Here is a 20,794-nt window from a genome sequence, read left to right as displayed (position 1 = left end):
GCAAATCCCTTCCCCTAGTTAACTAGGTATGTGATCTTGGCCAATCCCTAAATACTCCGGTAAAATCAGGGAAGGATTTTACTTTAATCTCAGGTTGTGATGGTGAAATGAGGCAAAATGACATAGATTCGTGGGAGGCAGCAAAATTCCAATTAGGAGAGCCAGCTTTGATTAGGAAAACGAAAAAGGGCTATTTTGGAAAGCTAGTCTTGAAGACTAGGCAGTACACAGGATAGCTAGACAGTTCTGCCTAAGAAATGAGCAAGAACCCAATTGAAAAATGGGCAAAGGCCTGGAATAGACATTTCTCCAAAGAAGATACATAAATAGCCAATGAATAGGCAATACGAACAAGGAAAGATACTCAACATAATCAGTCTTTAAGAAGATGCAAATTAGGTGGGGGATGGGCTGGATGGGGAATGGGTATTAAGGAGGGCACTTGGTATGATGAGCCCTGGGTGTTGTATGTAAATGAAGAACCACTGAACTCCGTTCCTGGAACCAATAGTGCGCTGTATGTTAACTAACTAGAATTTAAATAAAAATTTGAAGAAGAAAAAAGATGCAAATCAAAACCAGAAGATACCACTTCACAACCACTGGGATGGCTAAAAAAAATTTTTGGTTTGTTTTCGTTTTTGTTTCTTTTTCTTTCTTCTTCTTCTTTTTTTTAATAGGGAGGGAACAATAAGAGTTAGCAAGGATGTGGAGAGTTGGAACCCAGGTGCACTGCAGGTGGGAATGTGAAATGGTGCAGCCCCTGCGGATAATTACCCGGTGGTTCCTCAAAATGTCAAAGGTGGAATTACCACATGACTCAGGAATTCTCTTCCTAGGTACATACCCAAGAGAATTAAAAAATTCTCAGATACTCGTACGCCAGTGTTCATAGCAGCATTAGTCATAATTGCCAGAAGGTACAAACAGCCCAAGTGTCCATCAACAGATGAATGGATAAACACAATTGATCGCATCCATACAAAGGAATATTATTTCACCAGAAAAAGGAATGACGTCCTGATGTATGTTATAACGCAGATGAACGTTGAAAACATTATTCTAAGTGATAGAAGCCAGACACGAAAGGCCACATATTGCATGACTCCTTGTCTATGAAATGTCCAGAACAGACAAATCCACTGAGACAGAAAGTAGATTAGTGGTTGCCAGGAGCTGGGGGAAGGGGAATGAGGAATGCCAGCTAATGGGTATAAGGGTTTTTTGGGGGGAGGGGAGATGAAATGTTCTGGAATTAGGTAGTGTTGATGGTTGCACAACCCTGCAAATATACTTAAAAAACCACTGAGCTGTATACTCCAAAAGGGGAGAACTTTATGATATGAGAATTTTAGCTCAATAAAACTGTTATTTAAAAAGGAAAAAAAGGGGACACATGGGTGGCTCAGTTGGTTAAGCATCTGCCTTCAGCTCAGGTCATGATCCCATGGTCCTGGGATTGAGCCCCGCATCGGGCTCTCTGCTCACTGGGGAGCCTGCTTCTCCCTTTCCCTCTGCTGCTCCCCCTGCTTGTGCTCTCTTTCTCTCTCTCTCTCTCAAATAAACAAACAAAAAATCTTTAAAAACAAAAAGAGAAAGGAAGAAAGAAAGAAAGAAAGAAAGAAAGAAAGAAAGAAAGAGCAATGAGCACAAAAGTGGCAGAGTGCTTGCAAAACAGGGAGGAGAAGGAAAGAGGTAATAGGGAGAAAGGGAGGGTCCCAGCACTGACATAGGCTGTTAGAGCTAGAATAGAGAAAAATGACTGAGAATTATCTGGAAATGTGAATGTGTGTGTGTGGGGGGGGGGGTGGCGGCGGTGGTGGTGCGTATGAATATATAAGGGCTTTGTAAAAACAAGGCATCTAGTTTTCAATTTTCAGCTATTCATTGGGCCCTTGCTCCAAATCATCAGCCAAGTGTGGTATAGGCACAGCCTGGAATTGGTGAAACCAGGAATGAAGGGCTTAGTTAGTGAACAGGAGAAAGGAGAGTTACAGGGGAGGCCAAAGCAGATGAAAGATTCAGAAAGTCAGTTGTCTGGGTGGCTCAGTCCGTTGAACATCCGAACCTTGGTTTCAGCTCAGGTCATGATCTCACAGCTGTGGGATCAAGCTCCACGTAGGGCTCCAAACTCAGCACGGAGTCTGCTTAAAATTCTCTCTCTCCCTGCCCCTCTCCCTCTCATGCGCTCTCTCTCCCCCAAATAAATGAATAAATCTCAAAAAGAAAGAAAGAAAGCAATCAGCCAAAGTCAGGAGTTCTTGGCAGAATCTAAGCTCCTGAAGAATTCCTGCAGTTTTTGGTAGGGATGCTGGTATCCTAATATAATGGGAGATAGCCACCTGGATCCTTTTTTTTTATTTTATTTTTTTCAGAGAGTGCCAGGGCGGGGCAGAGGGATAGAGAGAATCCCAAGCAGGCTTCACACTCAGCCTGGAGCCTGAGCTTGATCTCAAGACCTTGAGATCATGACCTGAGCCAAAACAAAGAGTCAGACGCTCAGCCAGCTGAACCACCCAGGTGCCCTGGTGGCTGGGTCCTTTTAAGTAAATTTTAAGAGGCACAGCGCATTCAGCAAGTTGAAAGAGGTGGAAGATAGTCAAGAGGCTGACATCTGGGGCACGTGTATCATTCATTTTCCAATGGACTCCCATTGCCCTTAGAATAAAACTTCTCCCCACAGCCTAGAAAGCCCTGAGCCATCTGGCCCTTCTGCAGGCCAGGCTAAATCCCCACTGAAGGACTTAGAATGTTCCTCCCCAAACCCTTCTGTGGCTAAAAGGTTCGTGGCCACCTCCCTCTCATTACTGAGGCCCAACTCAAGCCTCACCTCGCTGGGGACCTTCTCTGACCACCCAGTCCCTGCCTCACACCCGCTTTATGGTCTTTACAGCACGAATCACTAGCTCAACTTCGCTGACTACGGATACGCTCAGGGGCTTATCATTGGTCTCTTCTCCTCTTGAAAGGAAGCTTGCAAACAGGAAGCTGCTCCAGGCCTCTTCTTGCTCTGGGCGCTGTGCTTGGCCTGGTACACAGGTGCTCCAGAAATATTTGCTCATGTCTTTCACTCACCCAACAAATATTATTTGAGCAGCTGCTGTATGTGGAGTCCTGTGCACCAAGTTGGGCATGACAGCTCCAGCCACAGTCCTCAAAGGCCCCCTGAGCTAGTAGAAGAGACAGCCAAGTCAGCAGTCTCAGCAGGGCTGAATGCTGTCCCCAGGGAGGTACAGGGTACGAGGCTGGCTGTGTCTAGCGCAGACCGGGAGGAGGAGGTTTCGGAGAGGGCCTTCTGGAGAAAAGGAAAGCTAAGACACGAGGCTAAATAAGAGTTGACTCAGGGGAAGGAGGGAAGAGGGTGACGTGTATCCCAGGCAGAGAGAACAGCATGTGCAGAGGCCTGGTGGGAAGGGAGCCCAGACATTAGAGGAATTGAAAGTAGTTCAGCCTGGCGAGAACCTGGCAGCAAGTGGCAAGAGATGATGCTGGGAACACAGGCAGAGCCAGGCTGGACAGGACCTTGCAAATTGAGCTAAGGAGTTGAGGAAGAGCACTGGGGAGCCATGGGAGGGGTTTGAGCAGGGCCATGACAGCATTGGGCTTTGTAAACATCTCGCTGTTGTTGTGGTGTGGGGAATGGGCTGGAGACAGGGAGCCAGTGAAGAAGGCATGGTGAGAAATGTGGGGTGGGGAGATGTGACCAGATTCCAGCAAGGGTTGGGAGATAGAATCAGTAATGTTTGGTGACTAATTAGTTTTGGGGGGTGGGGATGGCTGGGGATAACACCCAGGTTCCTGGCTCAGGCTAGTGGTTGGTAGTGCTACTTACCAAACAGGGAAACCCAGGTTTAGGTGGGGATGACAAAGTTCTGAGTGGGACAGGCTGAGTTTCAGGAAAGCCTGTCCTACTCAGGGACGGCAAGTCAGCAAGCAATTATTATATGAGTTTCTCAAGGGCAGAAGCCCTGTCTTATTTATCTATGTGCTCCCAGTCCAGGCAGGCCCTAGCCCACAGAATACCAAAATGGACCCCAGAGCACAGCCATAACAAGTTGACAGCACTAGCCTTGATAACTGGCTGGAAAAAAGGCTTCAGATAAACCCCACAGTGCAGAAAAATGTAGGAGCCTGAGTATGTCAGACACGATGGTCTAGGTTAGGTTGCTCTGATAAACAACGCCCACTCTCGTTCACAATAACAAAGATTTATTTTCCACTCTCTCTAAGTCCATGGTGAGCCAACAGAGGTTTTGGTCCAGGTGACCCTCACTCGGGGACACAGGTTGATGGACCCTCTACCGCCTGGAACATCAGAGGTCACCTCGAAGGAAGGAATTTGGCAAACCGTGCTCAGGTCCTTGAGGGCTCCTATCTGAGGGGGTACTTCCACTCACGTTTCACTGTCCAGAGCATGTCATAGGGCCATGCCTCACTTCAAGAGGGCAGGGAAGTGCAAATCTACCGTGTGCCAGGAAGGGGAGCACTGGACACGTTGGTGACCAGTATTAAGGGGCATCAAAATCTTAGGTTTTAGAAGAGAGCACCTGGCTGTCTTGGTGACTTTTTGAACTCAGGGTTGTGAGTTCAAGCCCCACGGTGGGCATAGAGCTTACTTAAAACAAAACAAAACAAAACAAAACAAAACAAAACAAAACTCTTAGGTTCTAGTAGTGGGTCCATGGAGTTGGACAAATCAGTGTCCCTCTCTGAGCCTGTTTTCCCTGTCTGTAAAAAAAGATGATAATCGGGGTGCCTTAAGCAGTTAAGCATCTGCCTTCGGCTCAGATCATGATCCCAGGGTCCTGGGATCGAGCCCTGGTTGGGACTCCCTGCTCAGGGGGAGCCTGCTTCTCCCCCTTCCTCTGCTCCTCCCCCAGCTCGTGCTCGCTCTCTGTCTCTCAAATGAATAAATAAAATCTTTTTTTTAAAAAAAGGCTGATAATACTTCCTTGCAGGGCTGCTATGAGGGTTGACAGAGCGTCGATGAAAGCAGTTTGTTCAGATGGGAAAGAGGAGTCCAGGGATGGGGAAGCTCTGATACTTCTCGGGATGAGGGAGAGGCACACTTGAATGTCGGTGTGGCCAGAGCGGCTAAGCAGAATCTGACTGTGCTGCACGCGGCGCTGGGGGCTACAGGGTGGCTGGAGGGTCCCCGTCCCTCTGCCCTGCGTCCCTGAGTCCTTCAGTATTTTTGTTTCTTTCATTGCTCCGGACCTCATCCTTCCAATGACACAGTGGGTCTCAGAGCTCCCTGACAAATGGAGACAAAGCCATTACTGCCAAGTGCTGATGTACTGTGGGCCTAAAGTGTCTGCCTCACTCCTTGGCTGGGAGCCAGGGCCGAGGTCTGGAGCCTGTGGAAGGCAGAATAATGCCCTCCTCCACCCTCCTCCCCCAAGATGCCCATGTCCTAATCCCTGGAGCTCCTGAACGTGTTACTTCACAGGGCTAAAGAGATTTTGCAGACGTGATTAAGTTAAGGCCCTTGAGATGGGGGAGTATCCTGGATGATCCAGGGCCTCCCATAATCACAAGGGGCTTCAGAGGATGGAAGAGGGTGGCGGGAGCGTCAGGAAAGGAGATGAGGTGATGGAAGCTGCGGTCCAAGAGATGCACTTGCTGGCTGCAAGGAGGTCACAAGTGGGCGTGGGACGCAGACAGCCTGGAAAGGTATGGAAATGGATTCTCCCTTAGATTCTCCTGAAAGAACACCAACCTGCCGATACCTTGAGCTTAGCCCAGGGAGGCCCACTTCAAACTAGTGACCTCAAAAACCATAGGATGGGGGCCTGGGTAGCAGTCGGGTGAGCATCCAACTCTCGGTTTCGGCTCAGGTCATGATCTCAGCCCCAAGTGGGGCTCTGCACCCAGCGAGGAGTCTGCTTCTCCCTTCCCCTCCGCTCCTCCCCCTGTTCACTCTCTCAAATAAAGAAATAAAACCTTAAAAAAAAAAAAAAAAACACCCTGTAGGATAACGAATTGGTGTTGTTTTAAGCCATTCCGTTTGTGAGGATTTGGTACGGCGGCCGTGGGAAAGCCAAGAGCCTGTAGGCCGGACGTGGAGGGCAGGGGCTTGACCAGGACAGTTGCTGTCACCCAGCAACTTGACCAGGACAGGCAAGTCACCCACCCTGAGGCTGAGAGGGGTTCTGGCAAGATCCCCCACTTCTCTATGCCCTTGGAGCTCCAGGTGAGAAGCCCCAAGAGCAGCCCCTGGGGACGCCCCAGTGTTGCTCTGCTCTCATCTCTCTGCCTCTTCTCGAGCTTTGCTTCTAGTGACACTGCCCACCTTGCCATGTGCCTTGGAGCGGAGGACCTAAATTTCTCTATATGCAAAAGGAAAGCAGGGATGGGCTAGGGGACCCTCTGCGGCCTTCCAGGCCTCATATCGTGAGTCAGCATTTCCAGGATGTGTGGGCCTGCTGAGAGCTCTCTGATGATGCTCTTGAACCAGCCTCCACCCCCGAGCGGGTTTCCTCCAGAGTCCTAACCAGTCTTTCCTGCCGCTACAAATGATGCGCTTGTGCCCACAAGTTAAAAGATGGCGGGGGGGTGGGGGGGACAATGCTTTATTGACTTGGCACCTATGAACAGGTGGCTACAGGCCCCCAGGGTTCTTTGCTGCTGCAAAGTGGAGGCTCTGTGGTGGGGGCAGCGTAAATCAGAGATGCTGGTTCCAGCTGCATGGAAGGGCCACTGTCCCTGCGTTGGCCCCTCCAGTCCCCTTGTCCAGCCAAGCACCGAGTCTGGGCCCTCATGGAAAAGGCCAGGGCAATGACCCAGGTTCTTCCGCAACCCCATGCAGGCGAAGGTAAGAGCTGTGGGCCTCTCCTGCCTTCCCTCTTCTTGGGGATCCCAATATGGGGGGGGGGAAGGGAGATACTCCATTTACAGAGAGCCCCTGAGCCTCCTGGACCAGGGTCCAGGAAGGCAGGGTCAAGTGGCTATAACAGGAGCCCCATCAAAGAAGAGAGTTAAGAGTCATTCCCTTCCCCCCTCCCCCATTTTATGTTTTGGCTGAGCAGAAAGTGGGAGCTCTCATTACACTGGGCCCATGGTAGTTGATGACAGGTGAGGTCACACAAGAAGTTGATGGGTAAGGCTCATCCTCTAAGCAGGCTCCCCCAAGCAGGACCGCATTGTCTGAGCGGGCTCTCTCCCAGGCAAGAGGAGGGAAGGGTAGGGTGAACTGAAGCTGTCACAGGAGGAGGGCTTCCTGGAGGAACAGGGGCAAGCCACAGCAGGCTCCCAGAAGAGATGGTCTGCAGAACAGGCTGGGTCACAATGGCTGGCACAGGACACTCGCATCCTCGCTGTGGTCACAGTTGTGGGCATCCCAGCGTATGTGAGAACAGAGCAGAAGAGCACTCTCGTCCCCATGGCACTTGACATTGTCCAGGAGAATAGGGCCTCGGCCTGGGCCGAAGTGGGCCTCGCCGGGGGCTGCCAGGGCCTGGCCACAGCCCAGCTGGCGGCACAGGACAGTGGCTGCCCGCAGGTCCCAGGCGTCGTCGCAAACGGTGCCCCACCGTTGCCCTAGGAAGAGTTCTACACGCCCCTCACATTGGTGGGCTCCGTTGGCCAGACGCAGGTGCCCTGCGGAGAGACAAGGATCAGGGCTTGCAGGGGCTGGCCCATGCCAGGCCACTCTCATGCCAGGCCACGGAAGGGGTAGACAGAAGAGGCAAAGGGTGGTGGCTTGAGACACAGCATTTCCCCGGGGGCCGATGGATAAGGGCAGACAAATCAGATTAAAATAGGATGGGCAGCAGTCCAGACTCAGTCTCTGGACGCAAGAAGAACGTGTACCAGCCTTTGTGGGGTGCTGTGCAGATCCCGAGTGCTTCATGTCTGCTTTTAGGCCTCTTTTCACAATCCCAGACCCTCAGCCCCAGCGCTGCTCTCTGGAGACTGTGATTGTGTCCCCTGAAGGTCATCATTTCCTCTCACCCACAGGTTTAAAAGTGAATTCTTTCATTTCTCTCTTCAGGAAGGTGCCACATTCTCTTATTTTGGTCCTATCCCTAGAAATCACTAAGATTGCTCCCTTAAACCCCCCCCCCTACCTCTTTCTGGACACCATATCCCTACTAATGAAAACAGAGACTAGCACTGAACAAAGATTCTCAAACCTGGTGCAAATCTGTTGAGCTGTGCAACCTCAGCCTATCATCTCCCTCAATTCTGGTCCTTCCTATCCTGATGCCTCTACCTCCATCTTCGGGGCTGAGAGCACCTACCGTCCCTGGGCCGAGGAGTGGGCCCCCGGGTGGTCTCAGAACCATCCTGCTGGACTTGCAGTCCCAGCTCCTCTGGGCCTGGCTCAGCAAGGACAAAGAAAAAGAGGTGCCTGTCACATTAGGGAACTTGTTCCTTGAGGCCAGGTTACCTCCTACCCTTCCAAGGGAAGCCTGATTTAGGGGCAGAGAGGACCTTACAGGACCCTGAAGGACAACTGCTCTCTGCCACTTGAATCAGAAATGGGGGTTGTTGGGGCACCTGGGTGGCTCAGTCAGTTAAGCATCAGACTCTTGGTTTGGACTGGGGTCATGGCTTCAGGGTCGTGGTGGGGCTCCCCGCTGGGCGAGGAGTCAGCTTCCCCTCTCTCTTCCTCTGCCCCTCCCTCCCTGCTTGTGCTTTCTCTCTCAAATAAATAAATCCTAAAAAAAAAAAAAAAAAAAAAAGGAAGGAAGGAAGGAAGGAATGGGGGTTGTTTCTTTCACCCTGGGACCCAAAGCAGAACCCTTTGTAGCTACACCTTTGTGGCCAAAGTTATTAGGCCCAGGGCACCAAAGGAGGGGTGAAGCTATCAAGTCCCACACCAATCAATGAACAGAAGCATTTTAAAATAGATCAGACTCTACAAACACCCCTTTCCAATGATTCCTCCCAAAGGTCAGACGCTTGCTCCCCGAAAGCTGATCAACTAACTCTCTCTGCTTACTGGGGCTTTGTCGGTCCTTGACTCAGCAGAGCGAAAGCGACCCGGCCCTACCCTTCACACAGATTTCCAGACTTTGTCCCCGGCTTTCTGCCTCTCACCTCCAGCCCGCCCCTCACTGCTGCAGAGCCGGCGCCCTCCCCCAGCCCCACCCCACTCTCACTGCAGAGGGCGCTCCCTTCCCGGCTCCGCCCGCGCCGCGCAGCCGCAGAGCGCGTCGATGGTCGGCCTCCGCCTCCCTCTGCGGTCCCGCTCACGCCGCCGTGCCGCAGAGAGCCCTCACGCACGACCCCGCCCATTTCTCAGAGCCCGCCTTGTCCCGCCTGCGCTGCAGTACGCGCCTGCGCGCGGCCCCGCCCATTCCTGGGAGGCCGTGCCGCGCTGCCCCGCCCGCGCTGCAGTAAGTGCCTCTGCTCGGTCCCGCAGAGGCCTCACCTGAGCAGAGCGCGCTCTCACCTGAGCAGAGCGCGCCGGCGTCTTCATGGTGGCCGCAGTTGTGCTGACCCCAGCCCAAGTGGAAGCAGTCGCTCAGGCGGGCCTCCGTTCCGGCGCAGCCCACGTTGTCCAGCAGCACGGGGCCGCGCCCGTAGCCGAAGTGGCCGAGGCCGGTGGCGCCCAGCGCAGGCCCGCAGCCCGCCTCGCGGCAGGCCACGCGCGCATCCGCGAAGTCCCAGTCATCGTCGCACACGGTGCCCCAGCCCCCGGCGTACATCACCTCCACGCGGCCGCGGCACGGGCCTGGGCCGCCCACCAGCCGCAGGCGCCGGCCTGCGGGGCGCAGAGGCCCGCGGCCATAGGGGCTGGGCTGCGGCCCTTGGCTCCCAGAGCCCCAACCCCACCCTGCCCCACCCTGCTCCACCCTCCCCCACCCCCACAGAACCCCGGCCCTGCCACTTACTTTTCTTCCCCGCGGCCCAGGTAGCTGTGGTTAACAGTGCCATCTCCCTGGAAGGCAGGGCACCAACTCCTGTAGCTGCAGAGACAGGGCATCTAGAGCATTTGAAGGGGACAAGGAGGCCTTCTGGCCTGCAGCAGGGCACAGGGACGTCTATGAGATCCCCCAGCTGTATCACACCTGCACCCCACACTCAGCCTCAATCCTAGTGTCGCCGTGTTGTCACGCATGGTCCTCAGGAGTCTTGATTGGAATGAACCGAGTCCTGTTTCCAGGCATTATCCTGATTTCAATCCCAATGATAGTTCCAGACCAAACTCCAAATGTGCTTGTAGCTTTCATTCAACCTTTAGCTCAACCCTCTCAAGGCCTCTCAATTTCCAATCTCAGCACTCACCCAAATTTTACCTCAGAGCTTTGAAGAAATCCCTTACTATCTCCTCCCACCTTGCTGAACTTTTCAGAGCTCTGGATTTCATCCTTGCTCCACCTGCCCATCGTTCTCTCACCCACCTCTTTATCATCTGGCCTAAAGACCTGGTTGGCTAACCAGGGCCCCCTTCCAGTAGATGCAGAACAGCCTTTCTAATTCCCAGCCCTGCCCACCTTGCCCCTACCATTCCAGCCTGGAGGGCTGGGCTCCTTACCCTCTGGCTCTGTGTGCCAGGCCCAGTCCTCTCTTGTGGCCAAGGGTGGCAGTGCTGTGAGAGTCGGGGGGTCCAGCACTAGAGCAGAAGAGAAGGGATCAGGGTCAGAGGCCAAGGTTTCTGGTCAGCCTTGGGCTGTGTCAGGGGAGGATGGGAGGATCTCCCTGGAGAGGATGACAGATTTTACTTCCAGAGTTAGGGGCTCAACCCTGGCTGGGGTCCAAGGTCTGCCCTACTTGACAGTGTTTGTAATTTACTTGTGGTGCACAAGTGTATGCTCCACAGTATCAAGGGCTTTGACAGATGTACTTTCACTTCTCTCCAATGTTTTCCAGAAGCCCAATGTGAGCCCACCAGGGAAGGCCATGCAGGGAAGTCCTAAGGGGCTTACAAAATAAGATTCATTCCCATCTCACAGATAAATAGGACTAGAAAGGACAAGGGTCATGCTGGAGACTGTGCAGCAAGCTTAGCTGTGGCTTTGCCAGGGCTCAGTATGTGAGCACGGGTAAGGCTCTGCCTCACGGGGCTTAGGCTTTCCTATCTGTAAACCAGGAATGACGGCCCCTGGTTTGCTGTGAGGCATGGGCAAACAATTTTTATCTTGTAGAGTGGAGACCATCTGCAAAGTGCCATTTCTGGTCCTATTATTCCTATTTGCTCAGAGAAACTCTCAAAATGGGAGAGGGACCAGGTGGGTGAAAATACTGTTATAAGAGTATCCAGGATTACAGAGAGCTATGTATGCTGTGTAAATCTGGGGCCACCCCTGGGCTGCAGTGAGAGAATTCTGGAGTACCTCTGGTGCAATTCTAGAGAAATATTACTTCACTCTTTAGTGTTCCATGAAGAGTACCTAGAAATTGCTAGAAAATTCCGGGGGCATTCTTGGGGTACTGCTAGATAATTTTGGAGTTTTGCTGGCACAATACTGAGAAACCTACCACAAAGACTACTGGGACTTTCAGAGGCACTTCTAGAGCAATACTGAGACGTTAAAAGTAATTTCGGGGTCTTCCTGGAAAGCACTGCGGAGCGTCAAGGCAGCCACCAAGCCCCGCCCGCCTCCGCTTCCGCCTCCGCTTCCGCCTCCGCCTCCGCCTGTATCACAACACGGCCCCGCCCCGCTCCCCTGCGTCCCGCCCCCAGCCCGCACCTGCGCAGAGCGCGCCGGCATCCTCATGGTGGCCACAGTTGTGCACGCCCCAGCCCAAGCTTAGGCAGGCTGCCAGGCGGGGCTCGCCGCCTTCGCAGTGCACGTTGTCCAGCAGGATGTGCCCCGTGCCATAGCCGAAGAAGGCGTTGGTGGTGGCGGCCAGGGCGGCCCCACAGCCCAGCTGGCGGCAGACCACGGCAGCGTCCGGCAGCCCCCAGTCGTCGTCGCACACAGTGCCCCACAGGCCGCCATGCAGGATCTCCACTCTGCCCTGACACGGGCCCGTGCCCCCCACCAGGCGCACGCTGCCCTCACCTGGTGGGGTTGGGGCCAGGGAGCATCTCCCACAGGGCTCTGCCTCCCCCTGCAACAGCGCACCTGACCCAAGGCTTCCCCAATGCCTCAGGCCCCGCACGTACCCACAGTGCATGGTGCCCCAGGACCTAAACCCACGGAGGAGCTTTTCACGCATTTACCCCAGGGCACTGCCTCCTCACAGTCCCAGATTGGGCGAGGTTTGTGGGATCAGGACAGATTGGCTTTGAGTGTGTCATTTCCTAACCGTATAGCACATGCTGTTTCCTCACTTTCTACTGCAGTGAAAGCTGTCTCACCTTTCCAGGTGCATTGCCAACAACTTCTTCCTCTAGGAAGCCCTCCTTGATCTCTGATCGATGAGACCCATTTCCTCCTCTGGACTTCCTTGCCTATTTATCTGTCCATCCTTTAGGGCACTTTCCCTTTTCTCGTTCTACATCATTATTCACATTTCTGTACGTATCTTTCCCATTGGATTAAGCTCCGGTCCTCACCTCTCTCACTAAACTTGTGCTATTTTTAATCATCCCACGGGAATGGGCTCCTCTCTCCCCATCCAGACTGTGAGCAGCCTGGGGGGCTGCGGGAGGCAGCATGGGGAGGGAGTGACCCAGCTCACCCATCGGTTATCCCTCTCTTCCCACCATCAAGAGTAGATATGGGATACTCCCCTTGGGTTCCTTCTCTTAAGACCCAGGTGGTCCCCCATGTTGCCCTTACTTACCTTTCCCATTCTGGGGGGTTGTAGGGGGCACCCTACTGGTGAACACTTTCCTTGTTGGGGGCTGCGTGGGCAAGAATTCTGGGAAGGAAGCAGGGTGGAAGGGAGGAGGATACATGGATCTTTCTGTTCTTCATCCTCACACCCACGGGTGTGTGAGCAGCAGGGCATGGACCCCTAAGGTACCTGCCATAGGGCCTCTGGCCACACAAAAGGTCAAAGCCAGGAACCCTGGGGTATGAGAGGAGAAGGGCCCCCCTGAGTCCAGAAAGCAGTAGCTTCAGATGAGTTCTTTTAGTTTTTCGAGCAGCACCCCATTACTTGAGAATGTATTAGAAATGCAAATTCCCAGGCCCCACCCCAGACCTGCAGAATCGGAAACCCTGGGATGGGGCCACAGTCTGTGTTTTAATGAGCCCACCAGGGGATTGGAAAACTAGAACCATTGCTGTCAAGGTCAGTGCCTCTCAGAGATTTCTGCTGCAGCTCCATAGCAAATAGACCTCACTGCCAGTGTTGTCCCCACTTGTTTGATTTAAAAAATGGGGAGAGGGCACTGCTGGAACATTCAATGCCCTACAGAGAAACAGTAGTGCTGGTTTTCCTTCAGTCAAGCTCACACAATGAAGCAGAAGAACCACTGGGACCGTGACAGCTAGGCTGGGGCTCTTGCCCAGCACTATGCAATGCCACCCCTGGCTTGGTCTTCCGCGTGGAAGTCCCTTCATTCATCCAGCCTGCAACCCTGCTGCCCGCCCTCCCTGGTCACGGGTCTCCGCTTACCATCGCACAGGACAGCCACATCTTCGTAGTGGAAGCAGTTGTGGACGCCCCAGCCTCGGCTGTTGCACTGGCTCAGCGCGGCTTCCTGCCCGCCGCACTCCACGTTGTCCAGCAGGATGGGGCCTCGGCCTTGGCCGAAGGCGAGGGGCCGCGGCACGGGCAGCGCCAGGCCGCAGCCCAGCTGTCGACACACCACGTTGGCATCCACCACATCCCAGTCATCGTCACAGACGCTGCCCCAGGAGCCGCCGTGCAAGACCTCCAGGCGCCCCTGGCAGCGGCTTGGGCCCCCCACCAGCCTCAGCTCTGTGGAGAGGGTTGAGCTGGCACCAGAGGGATCGCTGGGCCTGACCTGCAGGACGCCCACCTTGCTGTGAAGCCGCGGGAGCGTGAGGGCCTTAGGATCAGTCCCTTCGGGGCCTTATTTCTCTCCCTGTCAAGTGGGCAGACTAGCGCCATCTGTTTGGGGGCCGCTAGAGTTGTGGAGGGCTGGTTAGCCATCACTCTCAGAGGATCTGTGGGAGCATCTGAGTTTGTGGGGGGCAGGGTGTGGGCAGGAGGGGGAGAGGCACCTACCTGGAAAGGGCAGTGGGGTGGGCTGCAGGGCACTGGCTGAAACAGAATGAGGAAGAGCATTGGTCCCCTACCCCCTCCCTGGGCCTCCTGGCCTGGGAACACAGCCTTCCATCCCCCCATGGTCCTTACCATCATCCCCCTTCTCTTCCCCTGCCTTCTCCAAGCTTCTCTCTCTTCCCGGCTCTCCCAGTGGGCCTCCTTGCTTCACCCCTCTCCCATCACCCCAGAGAGATCCACCTGAAACAGGGGTCTGCTTATCCCGCTCCACTGCAAGACTCCACGTGCCCTGCAGGAGTCCCAGACCCCGAACTTTCTCTACAAAGCCTTCTAGTATCTTCTGACCAGCTTCCCCTAACTTTTTTTGGAAACGTTTTATTTTTAAGTAACCTTTACACCCAAAGTGGGGCTGGAACTCGCAACCCCGAGGTCAAGACACACACTCTACCTACTGGGCTTGGTAGGCACCCGCTTCCCCCTGGACTTCTTTATATCCCATCAGTCTTGTCTCCGGGTCTTTAACCCTGCAGTCTTCTCTGCTTGAACAGTTCTGTTTATTACAGCCCTGCAGCTCCTTCCAGACACAGCTCGGAGCCCCCTCCCCTGGGAAGCCTTCCTGGAGCCCTCAGCTAGAAGTGCTCTTTGTTTCCTCTGGATCCCTGGGCACCATCTCCAGGCCCTTTTCTGAGCCTTCTGCCTGGTGATGGGGCCGTGCCTGTCTCATCTCAGTGTTTCCCACCACCCCCCACCCTTCACCCCAGAGTCTGTTACTGGGCAAATGGTCAGTAGCTCCACCTTAAGTGTATCAGTTGGCTTTGGGATTCATTATAGGATATCCTGCAAAAGATTTACCTGTATAAGCCCTTCTGTTTCAGCCCTCATGTATGTATTTGCCTGGCACTGCGCTCATCACTTTCTGTGGCCTGGCTCCCTTAACCGTTAGGACTCTGCGTGAGATGCGCACATGGGGGACCTTAGGTTTACAGAGTTTAGACAACTCGCACAAGGCCACACAAGTGAACAGGGAGGAGAGCTGGGAGTCCAACCCGGACAGCCACACTCTTCTGCACCACACAATTCTGGGCACGTGGCCTGAGGGGCGGGGAGGTAAACCAGGAAACTGGCCTAGCGTGGGACATTGAAAACCCCATAACAGCCCCTCACTTGTATGCAGGGAGTTACAGTTCTCAGGAACATTCATGTACATTACCTCATAGAATCCTTGCAACGGTGCTCCGAGGTGTGTACTAGTGTACCCATTTTACAGATGAAGAAACTGAGACTCAGTTTCTTCTTTCTCAAGTTAGGATCGTCCCTAGGTCCTTTGGTTCTGTGTATGCCCCCAGCTGCCTTTCGAACAGCCATTGCTGAGCCCACTCCTTTCCCTCCTTCCCTATTTCCAATGTCCCCTAACTGCCCAGACTCTGTACATTGAGCCCCCCCCTCCAGCACTGAGCCCTCCACTTCCCCAACCCAGACCCTTAACTTTCATCAACCCCGAACAAATGTCAGCTGGAAAGAACTTCGGAAACTACCTCATTGACAAACCATGTCCCACCATAATTTTACAGCTGGGAAAACCGAGAGCCAGAAAGGGGATGGGTCAGGGGTGCGGGGAGGGCACTCACCCAGCGGCAAGAGGAGGAGGAAGGACAGGGCTGGGGGGAGGGATGAAGGGGTGTTGCTCCTGTCTCCCGGCCTCCACCCCCTGCTCTTCTTTGCCAGCTGGGGATCAATTCGCATCTCTGCTTCCTTGGGCATCCAGCCAGGGGATGGCCTTTCAGAGGGTCCCATCAAGGGGCAGTGGGGGAGTCACAGCTGGAACATCTGGAATTAAAGATACCCAGTCACTTCTTCCAGCTGGAAGGGGCCCAGTGAGAACTTCAGGGGGATGTGACATTTCCGCTTGGATCTGGCATTCCGAGTGGAGGCAGCAGCAGGGGCGACAGCTGGGACTTCTGGGAAGGATGGAGCACAGGACTCTGATGAGGAGTGAGGTCTGGCTGGAGCAGAGGGTGTGTGAGAGCAAGTGGCAGGAGACAAAGCTGGAGGGCTGCCTGGTCCCAGACCAAGACAGGCCTGGAGGTGGTGCCGAGGGCTCAACGCGTCCCAAAGCCCAGTGGTGGTGCCACTGGTGGTAATCTACATAATTTTAGCAGGCAGTAAAAGGATGTTTACTCTTTTCTTTCTTTCTTTCTTTCTTTCTTTCTTTCTTTCTTTCTTTCTTCTTTCTTTCTTTTTTTACAGTGCTTTTATTTATGGCAAAGGCTTCTAGTTTTCCATTTATTTGGAGCGATATAAAGTTTCTCTTTAAAGTTAATCTAAATAAGAAGAAATGAGTCAATTTAAGGGGAAAAAAAATCAAGGAAATATGGCTCCCATGACTCTCAAATATGCCAAAATGGTGAAGGGGTGGGAGAGTAGATGCCATTTGGGATGCTCTACCCTTTTGGGGTAGGAAGCCCTTGAACACGCTTTCTTAAGTTTTGGATTGAGTTGGGGCACCTGGCTGGCTCAGTTGGAAGAGCATGTGACTCTTGATCCTGGGGTCGTGAGTTTGAGCCCCACGTTGGGTCTCAATAAATAAATAAATTTGGGGGGGCGCCTGGGTAGCTTAGCTGGTTAAGCCTCCGGCTCTGGATTTCAGCTCAGGTCATGGTCTCAGGGTCGTGGGATCGAGCCCCACGCCAAGCTCTGCACTCAGCACAGAGTCTCCTTGTCTCTCTCCCGCCCCCTCTCAAATAGGCGAGTGCATAAAAATCTTAAATAAATAAATAAATAAATAAATAAATAAATAAATTTTGGATTGAGGTATACCAGCCCCAAAGTGCGTCAATTGGAAGTGTAGAGCTCAGTGAACATTCACACCATGTAAGCAGCGCCCTGGTAAGACCCCCACATCCCCTTTCCTGGCAGACCTTCANNNNGAGTCCGATACCGTGTGTGGACAGTAGTGGGATGGTTGGGGGGCGATGGGGGTCTGGTTTAGCGGATGGGTCTGTTTGGGATATACTGAGAGGGAGATACCTCCCAGCAGGAGATAGCCCCCATCTCCCCCTGGCTTGGCCTCCATCCTGGTATACAAACAGTCTGGTTGGGGAAGGATTGAAAACCAATCTGGATGTGGACATGGGGTTTTCAATACTCCATTCATGGGGCCCAGTACAGCCCCCAGTGAATAATCAGCTTTTGTCTTCCCTCTGCCTGACCTGGGGACAGCTGGGAGACGGGCAGTTTGAGGACGATGAGGAGGGGTAGCCATGGGCCAGTCTTTGCAGAGGGGCTCCTTAGCGATCTGGTCCTGCCCCTGCCTCTCACCCCCTGGGACCCCAGGTGGAAATGAGGCTTAACTGTTCCCTGCCGTCCGTGAACTGACTCTCTGAAGCTCTCACAATCCCTCCACACCCTTTATTAGTGCACATTTGCCTTTACAGCTCGGGGGAGGGGGCAGGCAGCATAACACAGTGCTTAGAAACATCGGCTCCACCACCTACTAGCTGTGTCACCGCACCTCCATAAGCCTCACTAACCTCATCTGTAAAATGGGGCTAGTAATACACTTAGCTCCAACAATCGTTGCTGGGTTAAAGGAGCTAGTTTATAAAGGTTTAGCCCAGTGCCTGGCCCACCATAAGTGTGGTAGCTATTTTATTGTTACTACTCTCTGTGGACCTTTGAGGGCAAGGGCCACATCTTGTTCGATGGCAGCATCTGGCACAGGGTGGGTACTCAGGAAATGTTTGTTGAATGACTGAATGAAGTTTAGGGCTGCAGAATCATAGAATGAAGCAGTCAGAAGAGGCCCAGGAGATCATCAAGGTTAATTTCACATCTGACCAGTAGAAATCTTGTCATTCTCTCTCTCTCTCTCTCTCACACACACACACACACACACCAGCAAAAGTGAAGTATTCATACCTGGGGGAATGTTCTGGGCTCTTTCTGTCCCCTCTTCCACGGTCAATCCAAGGTCAAATCTCAAATCACTTTTTCTGCCCCCAGGAGTTTAGGAGGGGGAAGGATCCCCCAAATGCAAATCAACACAGACCTTTCTTCTTCTTTTCTTTCCAGAGCTGGAAGATGAGCAGAGGCAAAGTCCCCGTCCATGGAGCTGGCTGGTGGCCCCAGCCTGTCCCCACCCGACCTCGGGGGCAGAGGGAGGCAAAGGGAGAGTGGAGGTGACCCGCACAGTCTGGAGCAGAGAAGGGGCACCCAGGCAGAGGAGGAGCTCAGGGGTGGGGGGCAGGCGTGGACTCTCAGGGCCAGGCAGCCCCTCCTTCCCCTTCCTCCTACCCTAGGGCTCGGGTTTCAGAAAGGCAGCTCCGCCAAGCATCCCTGAGCTCCTGCAACAGCCCGGATCCGTCCTTAATCCTGTCATCCTGGGGAGTCCCCTTGATCAAGCCCTGACCCACGTCCCACGGGGGGTTTGGAAACATGGTCACAGGAGCCAGAGTGTGTGCGGTGGGCTTCCCATGCAGGTAGGGCCTCTATTCTTGCTGCTGATTTTGCCTTACTGTTATTCGTCTTGAGTTCTGGTGCTTTTTGAGCTTTGGGGCTTCTGTCGTTATCAGTGACGACAGGACCTGCACCACAAACTCTCAAAGCCAGAGCGCCCCCGCAGGGCACTTCCCCAACCTGGCGGGACATCCACGTCAGCCCCAGCAGGGGGGGCACTTTAAAAATATATACAGATACCTGCCGCCACTACTTCTGCTACGGACGTTCACGGATAGGGGCCCCCAAAGTGTATTTTTGAAAAGCTCCTGAGGCTCAAAGACGTTTGGGGACCAGAGATGTAGTCCAAACCGTTTATCCTGCAGGTGGGAAGACGAGGCTAAGAGAGGGAAGGGAATACACGGCCCGGGTGCCTCGAAGGACTTAGTTTCCTGGCTCTTGGGCCTGATCCTGCTTCCCATTTCTTGGAGAAAGAGAAAACTCTCTGCAGGAAGGTCTGCCATCACCCTGCTCCCCAAACCATACAGCCTCGTATGTCTGCACCCACCCCTCCTTCCCTCCTGTCTCTTTCTTCCACCCCTGGTCTGACAAACGGCTCCCCCGCAGTCCAGACCCCATGTCCTTCTGCCTCGTCAAGGACCTCCCTCTCTCCATCTGTGCATCTTTTCTCTCCCATATTCAGCAGCTCTTTCCCAACTGGATTCTTCACACGGGGCTTCCAGCATCCTCTGGTATCTGTCAGTACAAGCAACCGACAGAAAACCCTTTCTGAAACACCAGCCTGTGGCTGGTGGGTCCTCAGGGTGGAAAGGGTCTGGCCCTAGTCTCCCTATTATGCTCTGTCACTGGCTGGAGGAGGCCTGGGAAGTGACGCCTTGGTTCAGATGCTCAGGCCTTGGAAGGTGCTAGAACTGGAGGCTGCCAGCCGCCTGTGCTCCTCACAGCTCATCAGCAAGTTCTTTCCACCGGAGAGATCCGAGCAGGCGAGCATTGGTGTCTCTTCTTATAAGGACACTAATCCTGTGGGATGAGGGCCCTACACTTATGACCTCATTTAATCTAAATTACTTCCTAAAGGCCCTATTTCTCCCACTCTCTCTCTCTCTCTCTCAAGTAAATAAATAAAATCTTAAAAAAAAAAAAAAAAGCTGGGAAGACTTTCCCAGAAAACCCCCAACAGATATCCCCTCAAGTCTCCTTGGCCAGAATCAGTCACTTGCCCATTGCGATGTGACTGGTAAGGGAAGGGGAGCCCTAGGCTCAGTTCCTGGCCTCCTTCTCTGTCCATACTCCCTCTCCAGGAAGCCTTGGACAAGCTCAAGGTGTACAATTCATTGGTTTCAGTATATTCACAGAGATCTACAGCCATTGCCATAACCTAATTCCCGAACATTTTCATCACCCTCCAAAAGAAACACTGTACCCATTAGCAGTCAATCCCTCCAGTCCTTAGCAACCACCAATTTTCTTTCTGTCCCCATGGATTTGCCGATTTTGGGCATTTCAGATCAACGCAAGCCTGCGATATGCGGTCTTTTGTGTCGGCTTCTTTCATTTGGCATAGTTTTCAAGGTTCATCCATGTTGTAATGTGTGTCAGTACTTTGTTCCTTTTTATTTATTTGTTTTATTTATTCATTCATTCACTCACTCATTCATTCATTCATTTAAATATTTCTTTCCACATTATCATTTTTTTTCACATCATCATGTTTTTAACAGATTTTATTTTGGGGGCGCCTAGGTCTCAGCTGGTTAAGCATCTGCCTTCTTCAGCTCAGGTCATGATCCCGGGGTCCTGGGATCGAGCCCCGCATCAGGCTCCCTGCTCAGTGGGAAGTCTGCTTCTGCCTCTGCCCCTCCCCTCCCCTCATGCTCTCTCTCTGGATCTCTCTCTCTCAAATAAATAACTAAAAATCATTTTTAAAAAAGATTTTATTTTTAAGTAATCTCGACACCCAATGTGAGACTCAAACTCACAACCCCGAGATCGAGAGTCACGTGCTCTCCCGACTGAGCCAGCCAGGCTCCCTTATTCCTCTTTATAGCTCAGTAATATTCTGCTGTATGGAGGACTACATAAATGAATTGATAGAGTCCTGTCTAGATTATATAAGAAACTCTCAAAATTCAGCATTAAAAAAATCAAGCACTCCAATTAGACAACGAGCAAGCCATTAAAGAGACATTTCACTGTTGGGGGATATACGGATGGTAGATGAGCACATGAAAAGACATGCTAGGGGCGCCTGGGTGGCACAGCGGTTAAGCGTCTGCCTTCGGCTCAGGGCGTGATCCCGGCG

General features: G+C 53.0%; 1 protein-coding gene and 1 non-coding gene across 2 annotated transcripts; both read right to left on the bottom strand.

Annotated features, from left to right (window-relative positions):
* Window positions 1-6,556: 6,556 nt before the first annotated feature.
* On the bottom strand, window positions 6,557-18,774 carry SSC4D (scavenger receptor cysteine rich family member with 4 domains). The gene is made up of 11 exons (XM_040634905.1): window positions 17,956-18,774; window positions 15,666-15,864; window positions 14,041-14,076; window positions 13,465-13,770; window positions 12,685-12,762; window positions 11,643-11,957; window positions 10,487-10,564; window positions 9,843-9,917; window positions 9,401-9,712; window positions 8,244-8,321; window positions 6,557-7,599 (listed from the first exon to the last, which is right to left on the bottom strand). The coding sequence occupies exons 2-11, from the start codon at window positions 15,829-15,831 to the stop codon at window positions 7,283-7,285; spliced, it is 1,761 nt and encodes a 586-aa protein (XP_040490839.1). The 5' UTR covers window positions 15,832-15,864; window positions 17,956-18,774; the 3' UTR covers window positions 6,557-7,282.
* Window positions 18,775-20,446: 1,672 nt separating this feature from the next.
* On the bottom strand, window positions 20,447-20,519 carry TRNAE-CUC. Its single transcript has one exon. It is a non-coding gene; the product is annotated as a tRNA-Glu (tRNA).
* Window positions 20,520-20,794: the final 275 nt, after the last annotated feature.

This window comes from Ursus maritimus, unplaced genomic scaffold, assembly GCF_017311325.1.
Source record: "Ursus maritimus isolate PB19 unplaced genomic scaffold, ASM1731132v1 scaffold_2, whole genome shotgun sequence".
Lineage (NCBI taxonomy): Eukaryota > Metazoa > Chordata > Mammalia > Carnivora > Ursidae > Ursus > Ursus maritimus.
The sequence above is the reverse complement of the archived record's forward strand: the minus strand, read 5'-3'. Positions and strand labels throughout refer to the sequence as shown.

Coding starts and splice junctions, on each gene's coding strand:
- SSC4D (XM_040634905.1), bottom strand. CDS start 15,831: ATGGGACCCTCTGAAAGGCCATCCCCTGGCTGGATGCCCAAGGAAGCA. Junction 10,565..11,642: donor TGCCGGCGCGCTCTGCGCAG/GTGCGGGCTGGG, acceptor CTTCTGCTCTAG/TGCTGGACCCCCCGACTCTC. Junction 9,918..10,486: donor CTGGCACACAGAGCCAGAGG/GTAAGGAGCCCA, acceptor CTGTCTCTGCAG/CTACAGGAGTTGGTGCCCTG.